At 35.1% G+C, this 17544-nt stretch overlaps 1 protein-coding gene and 1 long non-coding RNA gene across 5 annotated transcripts; both read right to left on the bottom strand.

Annotated features, from left to right (window-relative positions):
• Positions 1 to 210: 210 nt before the first annotated feature.
• Positions 211 to 4785, bottom strand: LOC114305305 (kinesin-like protein KIN-7O). Of its 4 annotated transcripts, XM_082924222.1 has the most exons (11): positions 4628 to 4785; positions 3851 to 3964; positions 3667 to 3748; positions 3295 to 3362; positions 3144 to 3218; positions 2814 to 3000; positions 2148 to 2242; positions 1800 to 1967; positions 1555 to 1626; positions 689 to 764; positions 211 to 555 (listed from the first exon to the last, which is right to left on the bottom strand). In XM_082924222.1, exons 1-6 carry the CDS (start codon positions 4697 to 4699, stop codon positions 2938 to 2940), a joined length of 474 nt encoding a protein of 157 aa, XP_082780348.1. In that variant the 5' UTR covers positions 4700 to 4785; the 3' UTR covers positions 211 to 555; positions 689 to 764; positions 1555 to 1626; positions 1800 to 1967; positions 2148 to 2242; positions 2814 to 2937. The 4 variants fall into 4 exon arrangements, with proteins under 4 accessions (XP_082780348.1, XP_082780347.1, XP_082780349.1 ...); XM_082924221.1 differs by lacking the exon at positions 1800 to 1967; XM_082924223.1 differs by lacking the exons at positions 1800 to 1967; positions 2148 to 2242.
• A 140-nt stretch (positions 4786 to 4925) lies between these two features.
• Positions 4926 to 8825, bottom strand: LOC114307090 (uncharacterized). The gene is made up of 4 exons (XR_014366010.1): positions 7391 to 8825; positions 6657 to 6749; positions 5521 to 5566; positions 4926 to 5410 (listed from the first exon to the last, which is right to left on the bottom strand). It is a non-coding gene; the product is annotated as an uncharacterized LOC114307090 (long non-coding RNA).
• Positions 8826 to 17544: the final 8719 nt, after the last annotated feature.

The raw sequence follows: 17544 nt of genomic DNA, 5'->3' as shown, positions 1-17544 counted from the left end.
AATAATGATAAAATGACGTCATCCAATATTTAGCGACGTTTTTAAAACGCCGTGATAGATTTTTTTATTTTAAAAAAATGTCCATTGGCACTGTAGTGGCGTTTTGAAAAAACGCCGTTATAGCTCTTTTTTTTAAAAAAAAATTGTTCTGAATCTGTTATATTTAACTAAAAAACATACCTGTAATAAAACTGAAAAATAACAATAATATGAATAAAATTTTACAGCTACTTCAATATATTGACTAAATAAACATTACATGATTGTGTCTGAACCAAAATCAAACAACAAACACAATCAAAAAATAAAAAGAAAAAATAGGTTAAGTCATTTGCTTGCACATGCAGATGCAATGGAATAGTCAAGCATATTACACATCATTACACTGCAGAATAGGGATTCGTATTCAATTAATCATAATAGGTTCATGTACAACAAAAGACAATTTTGAGCAGGATACATTCCCAAATCCCAGTCAACACAAAGGAATGCTGAGAGCCCGGTGAACAGTGGCGCTGACACCTTCTCCAACTTCTTCATATAATTTGTAATTTTCTGCATATACAATTAGTATGGCTTTTTAAACATTAATTCAATGTTGTCTTTTAGATCTAGATTTCCGAAATGGATTTGTGAGTTTTAGTTGTGACCAACTAAAAATTAATGTAAAATTTTATCATACACCAACCTTCTACACTGAAGTTGAGCTGACTTCCAAGGCGGAGGACTGGATTCTGAGGGTATAAATGAGAACCAACTGCATTCTGAAGAAATTCACAATTTAACAGTGATTTTAAATTGCAAAGAGGACTACATAAAAAATACCAGAAAAGGCTTGCACTGAAAGCAGAATAAAAAAAATAATAAATTGAGGACTTATTTAAACATAATCTAGAATTATTATAAACTCATTGGAACAGAGAGAAAATCATAAATAAGCTCACATGCAGTCCAAACTAAAATTATCCATGTAAAAGTAAAACAATCTCAGACACAGAGAACTGAGTGATTCAAAAATAAATTTCTTATAAGGTTTTAATTTATAATTGCAACAAATAACTATCAACCATTAGATCTGGCTTCAGCATTCACTTAAAGAATTCCAAACCTCTATCGTTTGCTGCTTGTGTCATCTAGCACAAACAGAAGCCTCTCCTTACACATTCAACTGTATTGTCCTCAACAATATCCTAGTTCTAGACATCTAGTGTTTGGTGCTAATCTTGCACCACTATGCAGGTGTCTGCAAACAATCAAAAAAGTCAAACGCATGTATGGGTGCATACATGTGTGCACATGTGTATGGTGAGCGAAGAAAAATGCTACAAAGAGAATAGGGTTTTTAAGCAAAAATGACTGGACTAGTGTTTTGAATAATTTCTAGAATTACTGCAGTTTATAGAGGCAAGCTATTTTCAGGACATAATCATGCAAAAGTAAACATTTTCCTGCAGTTTTCTTGTACAATTTCAACACTCTAATATCCTATGAAAGAAAGGAATATCTGCTTTTAAAGGCACATATTTCCAGGATTTGAAGAGGATCGGTCGTTACCATAATGTAGTCCGACTTCTGCAGATTACTGTTGAATGATACTCACACAAGAGCTCTACCATGTCGCACTGCCTTCAATCAGGAATAAGAATGCAGGAGTGAGAGTTACGGTATGGCCAGGCAAAAGATGGTTAGAAACATAGCTAAGACCATGTAGGTGCAATATATTTGTGCAGAAGATGGGAGTTTCCACATGAAAATGCTCTGACCAAACAGAAACATAAAAACAATAGACATCAACAAACCTTAAGGACCCTTGTAAATGCATGCTGCCTAGATACCAAGCCTTAAAATCATGAATACCTCTTCAACCAATTTACAAACATCAGGAGAGAGAGAGAGAGAGAGAGAGCTATTGGATTCTCATAACATTTAATTACGTAGTCTCCATAAGTCTTAGAACACATTTTGCACTGAAAGAACAAGATAAATTAATAAATTACACATTTAAAAGCAACTTACAAAATCTTATAACAATGGAAATGAACCATAGATTTGATATAAATCCTGACAGTAAAACAACAGAACACAGGGATGGCACAATACGAAAGCTTCTTTGTTCTAACAGAAGTTTAACATGCAAGTGAGCAAACCTTCATTCCTAAAATCCACAAGAAGGTTGTGTGCATTGTGACTTTGCTTTAGCAGTAGCAAAGGCTGTCCAGGATGCATTAGTGTAATCCCATACCTGATCAAAGTTAATGTCGAGTTTCAGTAAGTGACAAATGGTGGGCCAAAATAGACTATGCAACTTGCAAACAAACTGAATGGTGTAACAACTTGCAAAGGCATCAACCATTACTAATGCTATCTACTCTAGGGTATGGAGGATGTAGCATCAACGCTTTATCATGTCTGTACATATACTAGCAAGTACAAGCAGATGGAAGTGTAGTTGAACTTTATTGTTTTGAATTGAAATGCTAGCTAACAGTTTGCTAACCAGCACTAACATCTCACTAGATTTTTTCTATTACTGCTCAACTATCTACTAGAGTCATATTTGACATACTAGTGAAGGAACAAGAAGGAAAACTACTAGACATTTCAGTTATACAAATATAACCTAAACTGAAATGGCAATCAATGAATGATACAAAAGTAATCGATGTGGTGGTACAAAAACTAAGCACAATGTCACCCCACTTGAGAAAAGAAAAAAAAATTACATGTTTTTTAAAGGATAAACACTATTATCATGTAATGCTATAGATGAACCAGACAATTATGATGTCTGGAAAACAAGCTATGAGACGTACTTGTGTTTATCTTGTCCTGTTCTTGAAGGCTCTCCTCCATACCCTTGACTCTCAGCACCTTCACTCAATTTCTTGATGACAGTTCCAAGTGTCATTAGGCTTTTATTAATGTGAGAACCTTCTTTCAAACGAACACCTTCAGCACCATCTTCGCAGCACGCTCTGAACCAGCAAGGTCCACCAAGTTCTAAAAATAGACCCCCCAAAAAAAATGAGATGGATGGAGAAAATAAGCAAAATATTGTATATCACAGCAACAAATATCTAACAATTATTAGCAATCCAAAAATAAATATTATAGGAAGTATAGAAAATTTTGATGAAGCATACCAAAACAGATACACGAATAGCATCACAAGAACTGCCACTATCTTCATCTTCACTTCTCTCCTTACTCTCAATAATCTATGCAAATGGAAAATAAGCGTACAAGATTGCACAATTATAAAAATTAGGATATCAGAAAGATTAGTAACTTTACCATACGAAAAATTGTATGTGATCTGCTACTGTACAAATTCATATTCGTCTCCCCAATATGTCGATGAGCTGTAAATCAAAATCCAAAAGATAGAAAAAGAAAGTGTTAAATTGTATAATTTGCTTATGAATTTAAGAATTAAATGTCAAATTGCAAGTGACTTTCAAGGTTGAAGGTGACCTTATTTAAAAGACTGAAACAACCTTATATAAGAACAAGGGATAGAAGTGTGCCATAGGCACTCTTTGCGTGTGTGTGTGTGTGGGGGGTGGGGTGGGGGGGGGGTGTTTGTGTCAGGACAGGTGGAAATGCCCTTGAAGACTACTTTAAAAAGAAGAAATTTAAGGGATAGAAATGTTCAAAAAAACCCACATTTACCGAACTCCATAAGTTCAAGGATTTGCTCAGGAGAGGCAACGATTTCTTCTTTTAACCTAGCAACAAATATTCCCCGCTTCATGCATGAAGGAAATCAGAATAAATGGACAGTCAGTCATTATTTATCAGAACGATATCAATATCAGTTAAGTAGGTCCTAGAGGGAAGTAATAAGTACCTCAAGACTTTCATGAATCTGCAGTTTTCGGTGCTCAGGAGCTAGCAAATCATTTATTTCCTCATTATATATCTCCATATAGGACATTCTTAAAAGAAACTCTCGATCCATATCCTAAAGCATTAAGATTATAGAAGAGAAACCAAATCAACAACTTTAAGAGAAAAGTGGTGCTTTGAAAGAAGACACGATATCAGAACCAGAACAGAACATGGTAAAAGTTAACAGTGGTTACAGTACAAATGATTACAATATGCTGATCAAACAAAGAGTACCAAGTTCACTGGTGTCCTCAATCAATACCAAATTAACTAAGAAAGTCCAGTTCAAGAAGAATAACCCGTCATCCCTGAAGCAGTGTACGGTAAAGCAACACCGTGCTGAACAGGCCAACAGCTACCCATTTTAGGTTTAAAATAATAAGTGGTAATGTGGTATCCAAAGAGTTACTAGAGACACATTAGGATGAAAAAGAGACATGTAGATGCCTAGCCAAGTGAAAGCCCAAGAAACAATTGACTTCTCTGGAGACAAACTAAATTTTTTAACTGATGCACCACATAATGCCATGGGCTGTACTGAAGACTTCTTATCTATTTCACTCTATTAGATATTTGAGATCTATTCTCATTTGAAAGATTTCCCCAATTGACCAAACAATAGTATCTCGTGTAACACCTAGTAATGCACAAAGACAAAGGACATGTAGAAATGACATGATGAGAAAAATGAAAAGAAAAGTTATTAAATATGAAAAGCTTGAACAATAACAGCTACCTCTTGTATACTATCGAACAAATCACGTACGGCATGAGGTATGACTCCAGGTTCAGAAGTTGAGCCTCGCATTGTATGTGTTTTTCCACTGTTAGTTTGTCCATAAGCAAAAACAGTGCCTACAAGAGGGCAAGTGTAGAGAGAGAGAGAGAGAGTTTGTAAACATAAAACTAGAAATTTACATGATCAAAGTAAAGTGTCCATGGGGGCCAATGGGCGTTCAAATTCATACCTAACACCAAATTTAATAAACGTTACTCAATACAGTCTATGAAAGTTAACAGTGGTTGGTGGTGGTGTTCGGCTGTTGGGAATAGACAATGAAGTGGAAAGAGGTGATAGTGTTTGGTGGTGAGGGTTGGGGTAGGCAGAGAAGGAGATGGTGCCAGAGGGGGATGTGGCTGTGGTTGATGCCAGGGGAAAGAGCAAGGCTAGGCAGATATGCCATGAGAAACACAGAAGAAGAGAATGTTAGAATGTAGCACCAACTTCTCGCAGAGGTCAAATGCTTGAAACAAGAGACATTTTTCAAATTGAACATTGAGCCAATTTAACTGCAACTTGTCAATAGAAACACACCATCAGTGCCATAATCACAGATACTAAAATACAAACAATTATAAGCATACATATATACATGAGTACATAGAGAGACTTTGGTAATGGCTTCCATCAAGGCATCACTACACAAGATAGCATGTGAAAAATATATGAGCAATGCCTGACCTGCAGGGGAATTTTCTTTAATTGCTCAGGCACCAAAGCAACTTCCTCCAGAAGATACTGAATCAATCAAGGGAAGGGGATCAGAGAAGAAGAACAGCATCTTCACATCTTTCATACAATATAAAATAGTCGGGGAGAGACTATCATATCCTAAAAAGGAATTGTACCCGGAAGAGAGATTGGAAACGCCTTGTGTTTGTTTGGATGTCAATCCTGCATATATATGTTTAATGTTATAGAATAGCAATTTCTGTCTTCTTTTTCATTTTCCATTTTTTAAAGTTTTTGTTTTTGCAAAAAACTTATTATAAGAGATAGTCCCTGCAGATGATAATAGGGATAAAGGGAAGGAAACAGTCAAGGACAAGGGCGGTGCACCATCGTTTAACTAAGCTGGACTGTCTGTCGGTTTTGCACTGGATAGAACTTAGACAATCCAGTATCTTACCAACAATGAAATTAAGGGTAAAATATTGCACGGGTAAAGGTGTCTGACCAATGTGAACCTCCACATTCCCACCCTCTAAAAATCTAGAGTTCCACTGTACTAATGAGTAAAGCCCTTTTGTTCCGACAGTCCAGAGTAGCTAGGCACCCTGTTCCCCGTTTCACAGATCCACCTCTCTCCCACCACTCATTTGTTTGAATCACTAACCATATAAAATGGAGTAAACAAAATCCTATAAAATGGGAAGGCCATCTTGAGCCAGTTTCAAGCTGGTAAACGAAGGCCATAAATGAACAAGAACAACAATGCCAATGCATTTGAAATCATTTCTTGGGAAAACAGTAACAGGACCAAAATTGACAAAGATAAATAGCTCAAATTCTCACAAAGATAGAGAGAAACGTCATAAACTAAAAGGTGACCTTAGCATAATCCTTAAGAAATAATGCTCTTATTAAACCAGTGGGAAACATTCCACGTTAGATGAAAAGTTGCCTTCAATTATTTTCTTTTCATTTAATGGTCAAGAGACTCAAGATAATAACCCTCCATAATGAAAATGATAGCTTTAAAAACAGTAGGAATGCTTCATTTGATCTAAGAAAATGGAGAAAATAAGAGAGTAGTTTTAGGTTATAATTTTGGAATCCTACAACAATCCAACTTAAATGGTTGATGCTACCAAATTTATATTCTTGCCTATGAGATTTAGTTTAGTCAAACAGAGAAACGAACATGCGTTGATAAAATGATAGCAGTGGATTACAGTTTGAATATATGCCCAACAATGACTTACAGCATCAAATATTTACCAGATAATGGCTATTTTTAACATGCAAATGCAAATATCCGTACCAGAAGACATTTGCAGCACCTTGAACAAGAGCTGATGAGTAGCGGAGGAGGACTTTGGTAATGGCTTCCCTCAAGGCATCACTCTGAAGCTTACTGTAGAAGAGGAAAAAGCAGCCGCGTTAGAAAGGATAAAAATGGAAAGTAGCAATAGAGACACCTGCATTTCTAAAATGTAAAAAGAGCAAATGAATGCATACTAGTTGTTCGAATTAGATGACTATAAAATGTAAATGCACTGACTTTGATACAACATAGCCAGAAATTTTTTTAAAAAAAATGCTAGTGCCTAGAATACAAGAAAACTAATAAAATGTGTTAATCTGGGTATAAACTGGAGCATACCCTAAAAATCTACGAAAAAAAATAAATAAATAAATTTAAACAAGCTAACAACACACATTCAAATTCTGAAGATAACAACAGCAATAAACTAACAAGTTCCACTTTCTAAGAAAGATCAATGAAAATTTTAAATCCCAGGCTCAATCATAAAGAAAGATCTTTTTTTTTTTTTTTTTTTTTTTAAAAAATCTCAGTCATACCCACATCACCGAACTTCATATTAAATGCATTCAACCATGAGCAGCAAAATAGACCCTAAGATTAATAAAGTTACAAAATTTATACAAACAATTTAGAAAAACAAATACACTTTGTTACAATTTTTGGAGTGAATTGGACACCATAAACAGAACCAAAGAAACTCCAGATAACAAAATCAGAAATTGGCATACCTCATGGCTGAAACTTTTTCCTTTCTTCAGATTTATGTACTGTCAACACAACAGAAACCACAATAAAAAAGAATCAATTTTTATTCAATAAGAAGAACATTTTCCTTCTGATTCAACCAATTTAAGTCAAAATTTAATATTTCATCTATAAAGATTAAATGAAGAAGCCAAAAACAAAACACAGCAAAACAAAGATCCGAAGGTAAAACCCTGAGAGAAAGAGAGAGAGGGTACCTGAGATGAAAACCCTAGACTAGGACCTTGAAAAAGGAAGACAATAATAAAAAATCAAGGTAATTTACAATTATGTACCTGGGCTGAAATAGCTTGAGTGACTGAAAATCAACACACAGAAAGATAAATATTATATCCAACAAAAATTATAATTAATTACTAAAAATCAGCGTAAAAGACATCTGATGAACACAAACTAATTAAAATTTAATGGCCATTTTAAGTTCTAAATTTGCTGAGCATATTCATGCATGTGATTTGCAGGACGAATTCTATATATATATATATATGGCTATCGAAGTAAGGTCTAATTATTTTTATAGAGCAGCAAAATACAGCAGATTACAACCTTATCACATTGCAATAAACTGGAGTACCCTCTCAAAGTTTCCTAACCAGTGAAATACAGCTGTGCTACTAACAAACAAGAGTCTTTTGTTGCAATAGATAAAAACATTCACACCAGTAAATGAAAAGGTACCATGAATTCCAAAAGTCTTTTGTTGCAATAGGTCAAAAACATTCACACCAGTAAACATTCACACCATTGGAATGCCTTTGATGTCCCTAATACCTAAGGTTTACATTTATTGCCCTGTTTGTATTTTTCATTTATCGACATGTCTATTCAAGGGGAATGCCTAACCATATTTCTTAGGAACTGAAAATTAGCAAAGTCATCTGAGGAATGACTTTGATGTCCCCAATACCTAAGGTTTACACTTCATTGCCCTGTTTTTATTTTTCATTTATCGGCCGTCTATATTCAAGAGAATGCCTATGCCTAACCATATTTCTTAGAAACTGAAAATAACCAAAGTTGATTAAACCAAAAATTTACCTTGGATTGGAACCTGGTCAAATCAAAAAAGCATTCAATTGTTGGCTCTCCTTGTTTCAACTCATTGTAAGCTTTTCCCACGCCCTGCATGATTCTTGAAATTCAGATTGAAAAACAAGTCAGCTCCGCAAAGGCTGAAGCATAATGAGAAACAGAAAGAACTAGTAGCAAAAGGTATCTGCATTGGTTATCAAGAAAATATTAGATAACAATAAGTTCCAGAACCATTTCCATCTTATCAATGAAATGAAATAAACAAATTTGACCCAAATCAGCATGTAGTTTATGCATCTTGTCTTTTTTCATGCATCAGACCAAGATACTAGAACCCAGCTACATAATGTGGAATCCAAATATTAGGGACTGTATTTATTTCATCAAAATTTTAAAATCTTTCTTATCAAAAAAATAAAAAAAACAAAAGCTATTTTCCAAGAATTCCACCATGTTGGCACTGAAAAAGTATTAATTTCCTCATGGTTACGACTACACTTCAGAAAATTAGCTAAATGAAAGCCCTTCAATCAGGGGGGGAATCTGGACAGAGATGGATGGGGATCAAAAGTATTAATTTTTAGATTTTGTATGCAATATCTTATTGATTTTTGGCTTACGCATGTTATCTTATTATTTGTATGTTTTTATTTAGTGATTTCATTCATCACAAAAAAATTAAGCACCAAGAGAATGCAATATTCAATTTAAAAAAATTTCCATTCTCAACAACTACTAGGGCTACAGGAGAAGTTAAAGATTCACCAGGTGAATAAAAAAATTAGACATCAAAAGCATTAGTGGAATCTAAAATCCGAGCAAATACAAAGCATGGTAGTCTCTTCCATGGCTTGGACAGGAGTAAAAAAGCCCCACAAAATATACTTTAAAGGCGATCCCTATCTTTGGAAATGTTTGTCTATAGTTTCCTATTTATGTCTAAAACCCAGGAAAAAAAGGGGCAAAAAAAAGAAATATAACAGAGAACAAGAAATGGAGAACTTCAACTTGAGCTTGGCATATAAACAAACATGTAATATCCACAAATAAATCCAAATATACATACACGCAAGATTTGAAGGTAGCGAAAGTGAAGAGATTGGAGATCTGTACCTCAAGCTGAAGAGAATCTTGAAAAAGGAAAGTTAAATGTATGTATGGGTAAGTATATATTCAGAGATCTTTCAACTTTTTCAACATAACAGACCAGAAAACGATGTGTTTAGACACAAATCAACTCCTCCTCCTCCTCCTCCTCCTCCTCCTCCTCTCTCTCTCTCTCACACACACATCCAGACTTGACGCAAATACTTAAATCTAGTTCAACGAAGCAGAGAGTAAAGAAAAGAAGAAAGCCACAAATCAACTTGTAGTTTCTTGCTTACAATTTCAATTTCAATAACCAAATCGAGAGAGACGGGAAGGAAGAGCGAGAGAGAGATATACCTCACTGGTGCAGATGGCGGTGGCGGTCTGGCTTCGAAATCGAAATTACAGAGTCAGATGAAATCGAAATAAGAGAAATCGAGCCGGTGCAAACGGTGGTGGAGGTGGAGCTTCGAAACCGAAATCGCTTTGAATCTCAAAGACGAATCTGTGAGAATGATAAGGGTTTAGAGATGAATCGAGAGAGAGAACTTCGATTAGGGCTACAGCGAGAGGTGAATCGATACGTTCAGACGGTTTAGAGAGAGAGAGAGAGAGAGAGAGAGTGAGTGAGATTTTAGGGCTACAAAATAAGTATTATATTTTATATTCACCGCTCGCCCATTTTTAAGAGAGAGAGAGACAGGACATTCGAAGACGTTTTCAAACGCCTCTGGTAATGAAACGGTGCAGTTTTGATTTTAAAAAAGCGACGTTTAAAAAACGTCGTTAAATATTGTGTCGCCAAAACTCATTTTTCTTGTAGTGTCTGTAGAAATGAATGTAGCAAATAAAAAATTAATGTGAAGCACAATGCTTTCCCCAACCAATGTGCTATGTTTTGAATGAGCTAAAATTCAAAAAAAAATTCAGTAAGATATATTTGATCATTGGATACCCAAGATATATTTAATTTATTTTAGTGAGCTAGATTTTAACCATTTTTGGTAGCCAAAACAATTTGAAAGATCTCTTGCTTAACACTAATTTATCAAAAAGATTTACTTATCTTCTTTCTAGTAAGTAAAAAGGGCAGCACATTCAAATTCCTCTCCAAATGCTCGTCCCTAAAGTTTATTTTTGTTGATCCAAAACAAAAAAACAAAAACAAAATACAAACTAATACATTTTTACAAACATCTTAAATGCAACCAAAACTTAAAGAACAATTTGAAAACAATAATTTAAAATCCAATTTGGAATAGTTTGGAAAAGTCTCTCATTCTTCAGATTATCTTAACTGCAATCAAAAAATCATTTAGAATAGTTTGGAACCGCTTAAATCCAATCAAATTCAAACATCTTAAACACTAGAGAGAAAAATAGTTTAAAATCATTAACAAGTTTGGGAAAAAAAAACCTTAAGTTGTAATTTCACTAGCCCTAGTTCAAAATTCTGAGATAATCTGAGATAATCCGAAGAATGAGAGACAACATTAGATAAAAATCAAAATGAGTAGAGTTTTCCAAGCAACAAAAAATGAAGGGTTAGTAAAAATTATAATAAATAGGTTATATTGGTTTCACCCACAAACAAAGAACTTAAAAGAAGTAAAAAATCAACAAGCAAAGAAGAGTTTACAAAATGGACCACAACACAATAATGAGAGTAAAAGATAATATATCAGCAAAAGAACCCAAGAAAATGCATAGACTTCAAATGCTTCTGTATATAACACAGAATCAAAATAAGGCTCACAAAATGGACCAACATATATATTAGATTTTAGGAGCAAGAGAGAGAGACCTCTGACCTGGGGCTTCGACGACAAAGTACAAGGGATTCTGCGGCAAGAACGAACGCAGCAAAATCCTCTTACCACCATGTAATCACCTTCACATTCTCGAGAGAGACAAGGGAGTGAGAGCAGAAGAGGGAGAGCCGACGGGGAAAGAAACGAAAGAGTAAAGGGGAGAGGGGCCGGTTGCCTATTTTCCACCCTTAAACAATTGAATGGTTCAGATCAAATTTAAGTAATCCAAGGGTTTAGAGTTAAGGTGCAAAGCTCCCTTGTATATTTTGCAAGAAATTGAAAAGCAATTTGCCATGTTGCTATGGGTTATACACAAAATTTAATAATCTTACATTTTCCAACATTATCATTTATCATGCCAAACAACCAACGAAAAAAAATTTCAAAATTTTCCCTTTCTCACACTTTCCACTACTTCAATCCTAAAGTTTCACACTAATCTTTCATGGTTGCTAGGAAAGCCTCTACGCTTAGAGGGAAGACAGTAACTCATGGATTATGTTAGCATCAATACACTTTGAAAAAAGTATGAGGAAAGTCATTTTATTAAACATAAGCTTCATGTGAATTGAAAATTAAAATTAAAATTGTATAACAAAGGAAATTCATTTTATGAAACATAAGCTTCATGTTGACTACTTTTTAGATAAAATTAAAATCATATACTTCAATTGTTTTTAGCTTTTCACACTTTTTTGTTGGTTGGAGTCTCTTCCCCATTATCTTGTCGATTGCTTATGCTTAAACAAGGATACAAGTGAAGTTCAAGCACTATTTGTTTAGCATTTTTGGAAGTATTTCTATTGTATGTGAACTACGTTTGCTTATATATATATATATATATATATATATATATTGTTTTTTTAAAAAAACCAATCAAACAAATGATTTACTTGAGATGGCTATTTAATTCAACTAGAACAACAAGTACTAAACATTACCAAAAACACTTGGAACAACTATTTGCCCTAATTTACAAATTGGGAGGTCCCAACCACAAGTTATAGTTGCTTCATGTGAATATCACTAAATGTATTTTGGGATAAATCTTCGGAGAACATGTTAAGTCAATCAAAATTTTTTCCACATCTAAATGCAATGAAAATATAGTACCAAAATACATTTGTTTAAATTGCTAACAAACTAGGCATTTTTACAAACATCTTAAATGCAATCAAGATTCAAATAACATAATTAGACCTATAGTTTTAAAATTTCTAATGAAATATTTTGCAACAACTCAAGAACAAGTCATGGAAGCAACAATATGGTTACTAAATACTATATTAAATTAATGTAAAAATGGACTATTTCATTACGAATGTCAACCGAGATATATAAATAGCAAAATAGAACAAAATCCTTACCAAGCCTTGCTTCAGTACAAATTTTGAATCAGTGTGAGCCAAGAGAGACTGGAATAGAAATTCAGATAGAACAAAAGAGATGAAAAATAGGGTAAGAATCAGAGAGTATAGTTTTAGAAGATGAAGGATTTCAGAAATATCCAAATAGAGTAAAAAATGGGGAATAATAGAGTTTTAGAAGAGGGTTTAGGGTTTCAGAAATAATTAGAGGGAGGCATACCTTGTTGATTGCTCTTCAAAAAAAAAATTCCTTTGTTTTTTGAGAAACCAAACAGATGCATACTAGGTTATATTAGAGTTTTAAACTGAACAACCACTTAGAACCTGCAGTCAGTCGAACTAGATGAAGAGAGATGAATAAGCGCAGTAGAGAGAGAGGAGCAGGAAAGAGATCACTCGAAGGAGGGAGTAGCAGAGGGAGAGGAAGAGGGAGAGGGATCGAGAGAAACGAAAGAGGCCTCTTTTGGGTTATATCATCTCTCACATTTTTTACATGTTTTTTTCAAAAAAAGTCAAAAAAAGTTAAAAAGTCAGCTTTTAACCATCTTTCCAAAACACCCGAGAGTGAAAGTAGAGAGAAAAAGAGAATACACCGTGGAAGAAGAAAAAGAGAGATGGTCAACCGATTGCTCTGCTATCCAATTTTTCAAATTTAAAGAATTCAATGGTCAAGATGTATTTGTATAATCCAATGGCTAATAATGAAGTTGCATATGGTGTGCAACTCTTAAAGGGTTGCACACTGTAACAACTCCCTGAAAGGTAAGGTAACTCATGATTGACCTCTTCAATTTTGGGATGTGAAGATTTTAGTTAAAAAATCAATCCAAAAAATTCTCCTTATTGTTTTTGTATATCTTTTCATAAAATATCAAAAATTATTAAAAGAGTTAACTTTTAAATGAGAATAATCAGTGTTAATTATCAAAGTTATGTTACTTGAACAAGACCAATATGATATCATTAGGCCCAAAACTTGAGCTATCGAATTGGAGTGATTCTATTCTTTCTTTCCTTCATAGTGGATTGATTTGTGGTGTTTAGCCTGTGATTTTTTTAATCACAATTGGAGGTGCTTCAATTATGGTTTTTCTACGTAAAAATCGTTTGTGTCAATTTATTATTTTTTGAAACAACAATCTAAATCACTTTTGTACGTGCTTGATGATTTAGATTGTTAGTTTTAATTGTTTGGGAACTGGTACAATTAATCTTGAGCCGAATCACGAATCACTTAGGTTTTTCAATTGGTATCAGAGCGGGTCATTCTCTGTTTTTATCAATACTATAGAAGTGTGATTTTGTGTGATTGGTGATATGGATTCAATTCGCGAAGGCAACTCGACCCATGGACCTGCGTTACTTGATGGTACAAACTATTCTTATGGGAAAGCTCGTATGAAAGTGTTTTTAAAATCTATCGATGAGAAAGTTTGGCACTATGTGATCTACAGGTGAAGTGAACCTGTTGTCGCTATTGATCGTGTTGATATCCCCAAACCTCTTGATAAATGGGACGCATTCGACTATCAAAACTCGAGTTGGAACAGAAAGACTCTCAACTCTCTCTTTTGCTCTGTCACACCTAAAGAGTTTCATCGTATTTGCACGTGCGAAGTAGCAAAAGAGGCTTGGGATATTCTTGAAACTATTTACGAGAGTACTACTTCTGTTAAAAGGTCAAAACTTCAACATCTCACCTCCTATTTTGAAACTCTTTTTATACGTGATGATGTGACGTTTTATGATTTTTATGCTAAACTCAGTGACATCGTGAATTCGTATTTCACACTCAGTGAAAAAATCCTTGAAACTAAGATTGTTGGAAAAATTTTGAGGTCTTTACCCGAGAGGTTCCAATCAAAAGTTACAGCTATTGAGGAGGCTTGGGATGTTGATACCCTCAATTTTGATCAGTTGGTTGGAAACTTAAGACCCCTGAGATTGAGTTTGATCTAGAATCCGAAATGACGGCTATGTTTACCAAATAGTTCAAACAAATTTAAAGAAAAAGAAGCCTAATTTCAAGGATCCTAGTTCAAAAGATAAGGGTAATGAAAAATCCAAAACTTTTCCACCAAAGTTGCTCCAAAAACTGAAAAGAAGACTGTGAAGGGGGCAAGTTGTCAAGTGTTACAAATGTCAAGGGTTTGCTCTTGAATGTCCATCGAAAAAGAACCAGAAGAAAGTTTATACAGCGACTTGAGATGATGAAAACGGGTCAGAGCAAGAACCCGAAGCAACCGAATCTGGTGAAGACGGAGATAGTACCTACATGGTATTCTGGTCTATTATCACTCAACCATCTCCAAAGCCAGTTGAGTTTGCTCGTGGTCAGAATTTGCACCGTGCTCCTACCTTTGATGAGAGTAATTACTTGTTCTGGAAGATCAGAATGAGGATGTTTCTAAGAGCTCACAACCCTGAGGGCTAGCAAGCCATTGAAAAGGATGGTGAAAGCGTTGACAATCTGAGTAATCAAAGAGTTCTGATCACTATTCGTGAAGCAATTTTTGACAAAGAACAACAACGGATTGCTCACTGCACAAAGGCCAAAGATGCATGGGACATTCTAAGTCAATTTCATGAAAGAGGAGAGTCATCTTCACCGCCATCTATAAACTTTCATGCCTTAGTTGCTCGACTAGATAAGGTCTAGGAGAAAGAGGAGCAAAAAGAAGATGATGAAACCTCAGAAGACAATGATAAGATTGATGGTGATGACCTACAACAAGCTTATGAAAAGCTTTATAATGAATCTCTGAATTTGTCCAAGATCAATGACAAACTCACTCTCAAGCTCAAAGCATGTGAAAGCGAGAATGTCAAGCTAAAGGGAGAGATTGGAGCTGCAAAAAGGGATGTCATCAACATCTCAAATGACAGGCAAGACCTCTGCGGAAAGCTTCTAGCTTGTGAAACCGAAAGGAATGAACTTCTGAGTATCTATGCCATATATGAAGAGAATATTGGAATCCTTGAGATATCACAAGCCACGTTGGAAAAGATGATTGGTCAGAAAGATAAAGAACTCAAAGTTGCTAGAGTCACGATTGATATGTGGAACAAAGGGTCAAAGACACTTGAATGCATCATCGGGTCTCAACAAATAAGTTGTGACAAAAGTGGGCTAGGCTATACTGCTACAACATTTCAAAAGGGACAGGCTCTACATCACATGACCTGAAGACTCAAGCAAAGGGAAAGCTCAAGGGTGATCCTTCTCTTTATCAACCCAAATAGGGTAAGATTGACAAACTGGAGGTAAAACCTGTGTTTGTTTGTCATCATTGTGGTAGGTATGGCCACATTCTTCCTTTTTGTTTTGAGTTGTTTGGTAAAGTGTCAAAAAAGGGTAGAAATTCTAATACTTCTTGGGTTAGAAGACAACCTTACATGTCTAGGCAGAACACCAGGATTCATGAGGGTGTTCACAACGCTAAGACGTCTACCAAGACTACCAGTCCTACTTCTACTAAGACCAAAAAGATTTGGGTAAGAAAGAGTGACTTAGCTGGTTTTGTTGTTCACACTGCACTGAAAGCACATGACTCACACATGTGGTATCTTGATAGTGGGTGCTCTCATCACATGTCTGGTGACAAATCCTACTTCACATTTCTTGATAAATATGAAGGAGGATTGTTACCTTTGGAGATGGTGGCACTTTAAGAGCCATTGGTAAGGACTCTATAAGTATGGTTGGTCTTCCTAAGCTTGAAAATGTTTTACTTGTTGACAGCCTTAAAACTAATCTGTTGAGCATTAGTCAAATGTGTGATTCCCATCATGAAGTATTATTTTCAAAAAATAAATGTGAAATTTTGGATAAGAAAGGAAATACTAGCCCTGTTTGGTAGAGCTGTGGGAAAGTGCTTATAGCTTATGCCTCAACAGCTTATAGCTTATAATTTTCAGCTTAAGCTGATTTCCAGCTTCTTCTTAAAGCATCTCCTGTCCCACTCAAAGAATAAGCTGATTTCTGACTTCCAAAAAGCTATAAGCTATAAGCTATAAGCTAAACTAAACACATCAAAATAGCTTAAATTAAGCTGAAAGCTGAAATAAGCTGTAATTAAGCTCTGCCAAACAGGCACACTGTCATGTATGGGGTCCGCACATCTGATAATTGCTATATGATTGTTACCACTAATGATCTTTACTTGTCACTCGACTGTCATAAGTAACCTTGACCTGTGGCATCAAAGATTAGGTCACATGAATTTCAAAGACCTAACTAAGATTGCCAACAAAGAGCTTGTGAGAGGAGTACCCAAAATAGGTAAAAATGTGAACCATGTGTGTGGACCTTGTCAACTTGGGAAGCAAACTTAAACCCTACATAAAAAGGTGAACAGCTTCACAACCAAACGTCCTCTTGAACTGGTTCATATGGATCTTATGGGACCCACTCATACTGAAAGCATTGGAAGTAAACGATACATATTTTTAACCGTTGATGATTATACTCGTTTTTCATGGGTTAATTTTTTAAGAGAAAAATCTGATACGTTTGATGCTTTCTAGGCCTTAGTCCTTAAAATCCAAAATGAGCAGGGTGTTTCTATTGGGCGTATCATAAGAATCCGAACAGATCATGGTCGTGAGTTTGAAAATTGTTCGTTTTCGGATTTTTGTGATACGCATGGAATTAAGCATGAGTTTTCTACTCTGCTTACTCCACAACAAAAATGGAGTTGTTGAGAGGAAGAACAGGGTCATTCTCCTTAGCAAGAAAGATCCTCTTAAGTTTTGGGCTGAAGCCTTAAATACAGTTGTTTATGCTGTGAATCGTGTGTATTTAAGGCCCGACACTTT

The sequence above is a fragment of the Camellia sinensis genome, chromosome 4 (genome assembly GCF_055761805.1).
Source record: "Camellia sinensis isolate YWXY chromosome 4, ASM5576180v1, whole genome shotgun sequence".
Classification (NCBI taxonomy): domain Eukaryota; kingdom Viridiplantae; phylum Streptophyta; class Magnoliopsida; order Ericales; family Theaceae; genus Camellia; species Camellia sinensis.
This window is presented reverse-complemented; position numbering and strand designations above follow the sequence as displayed.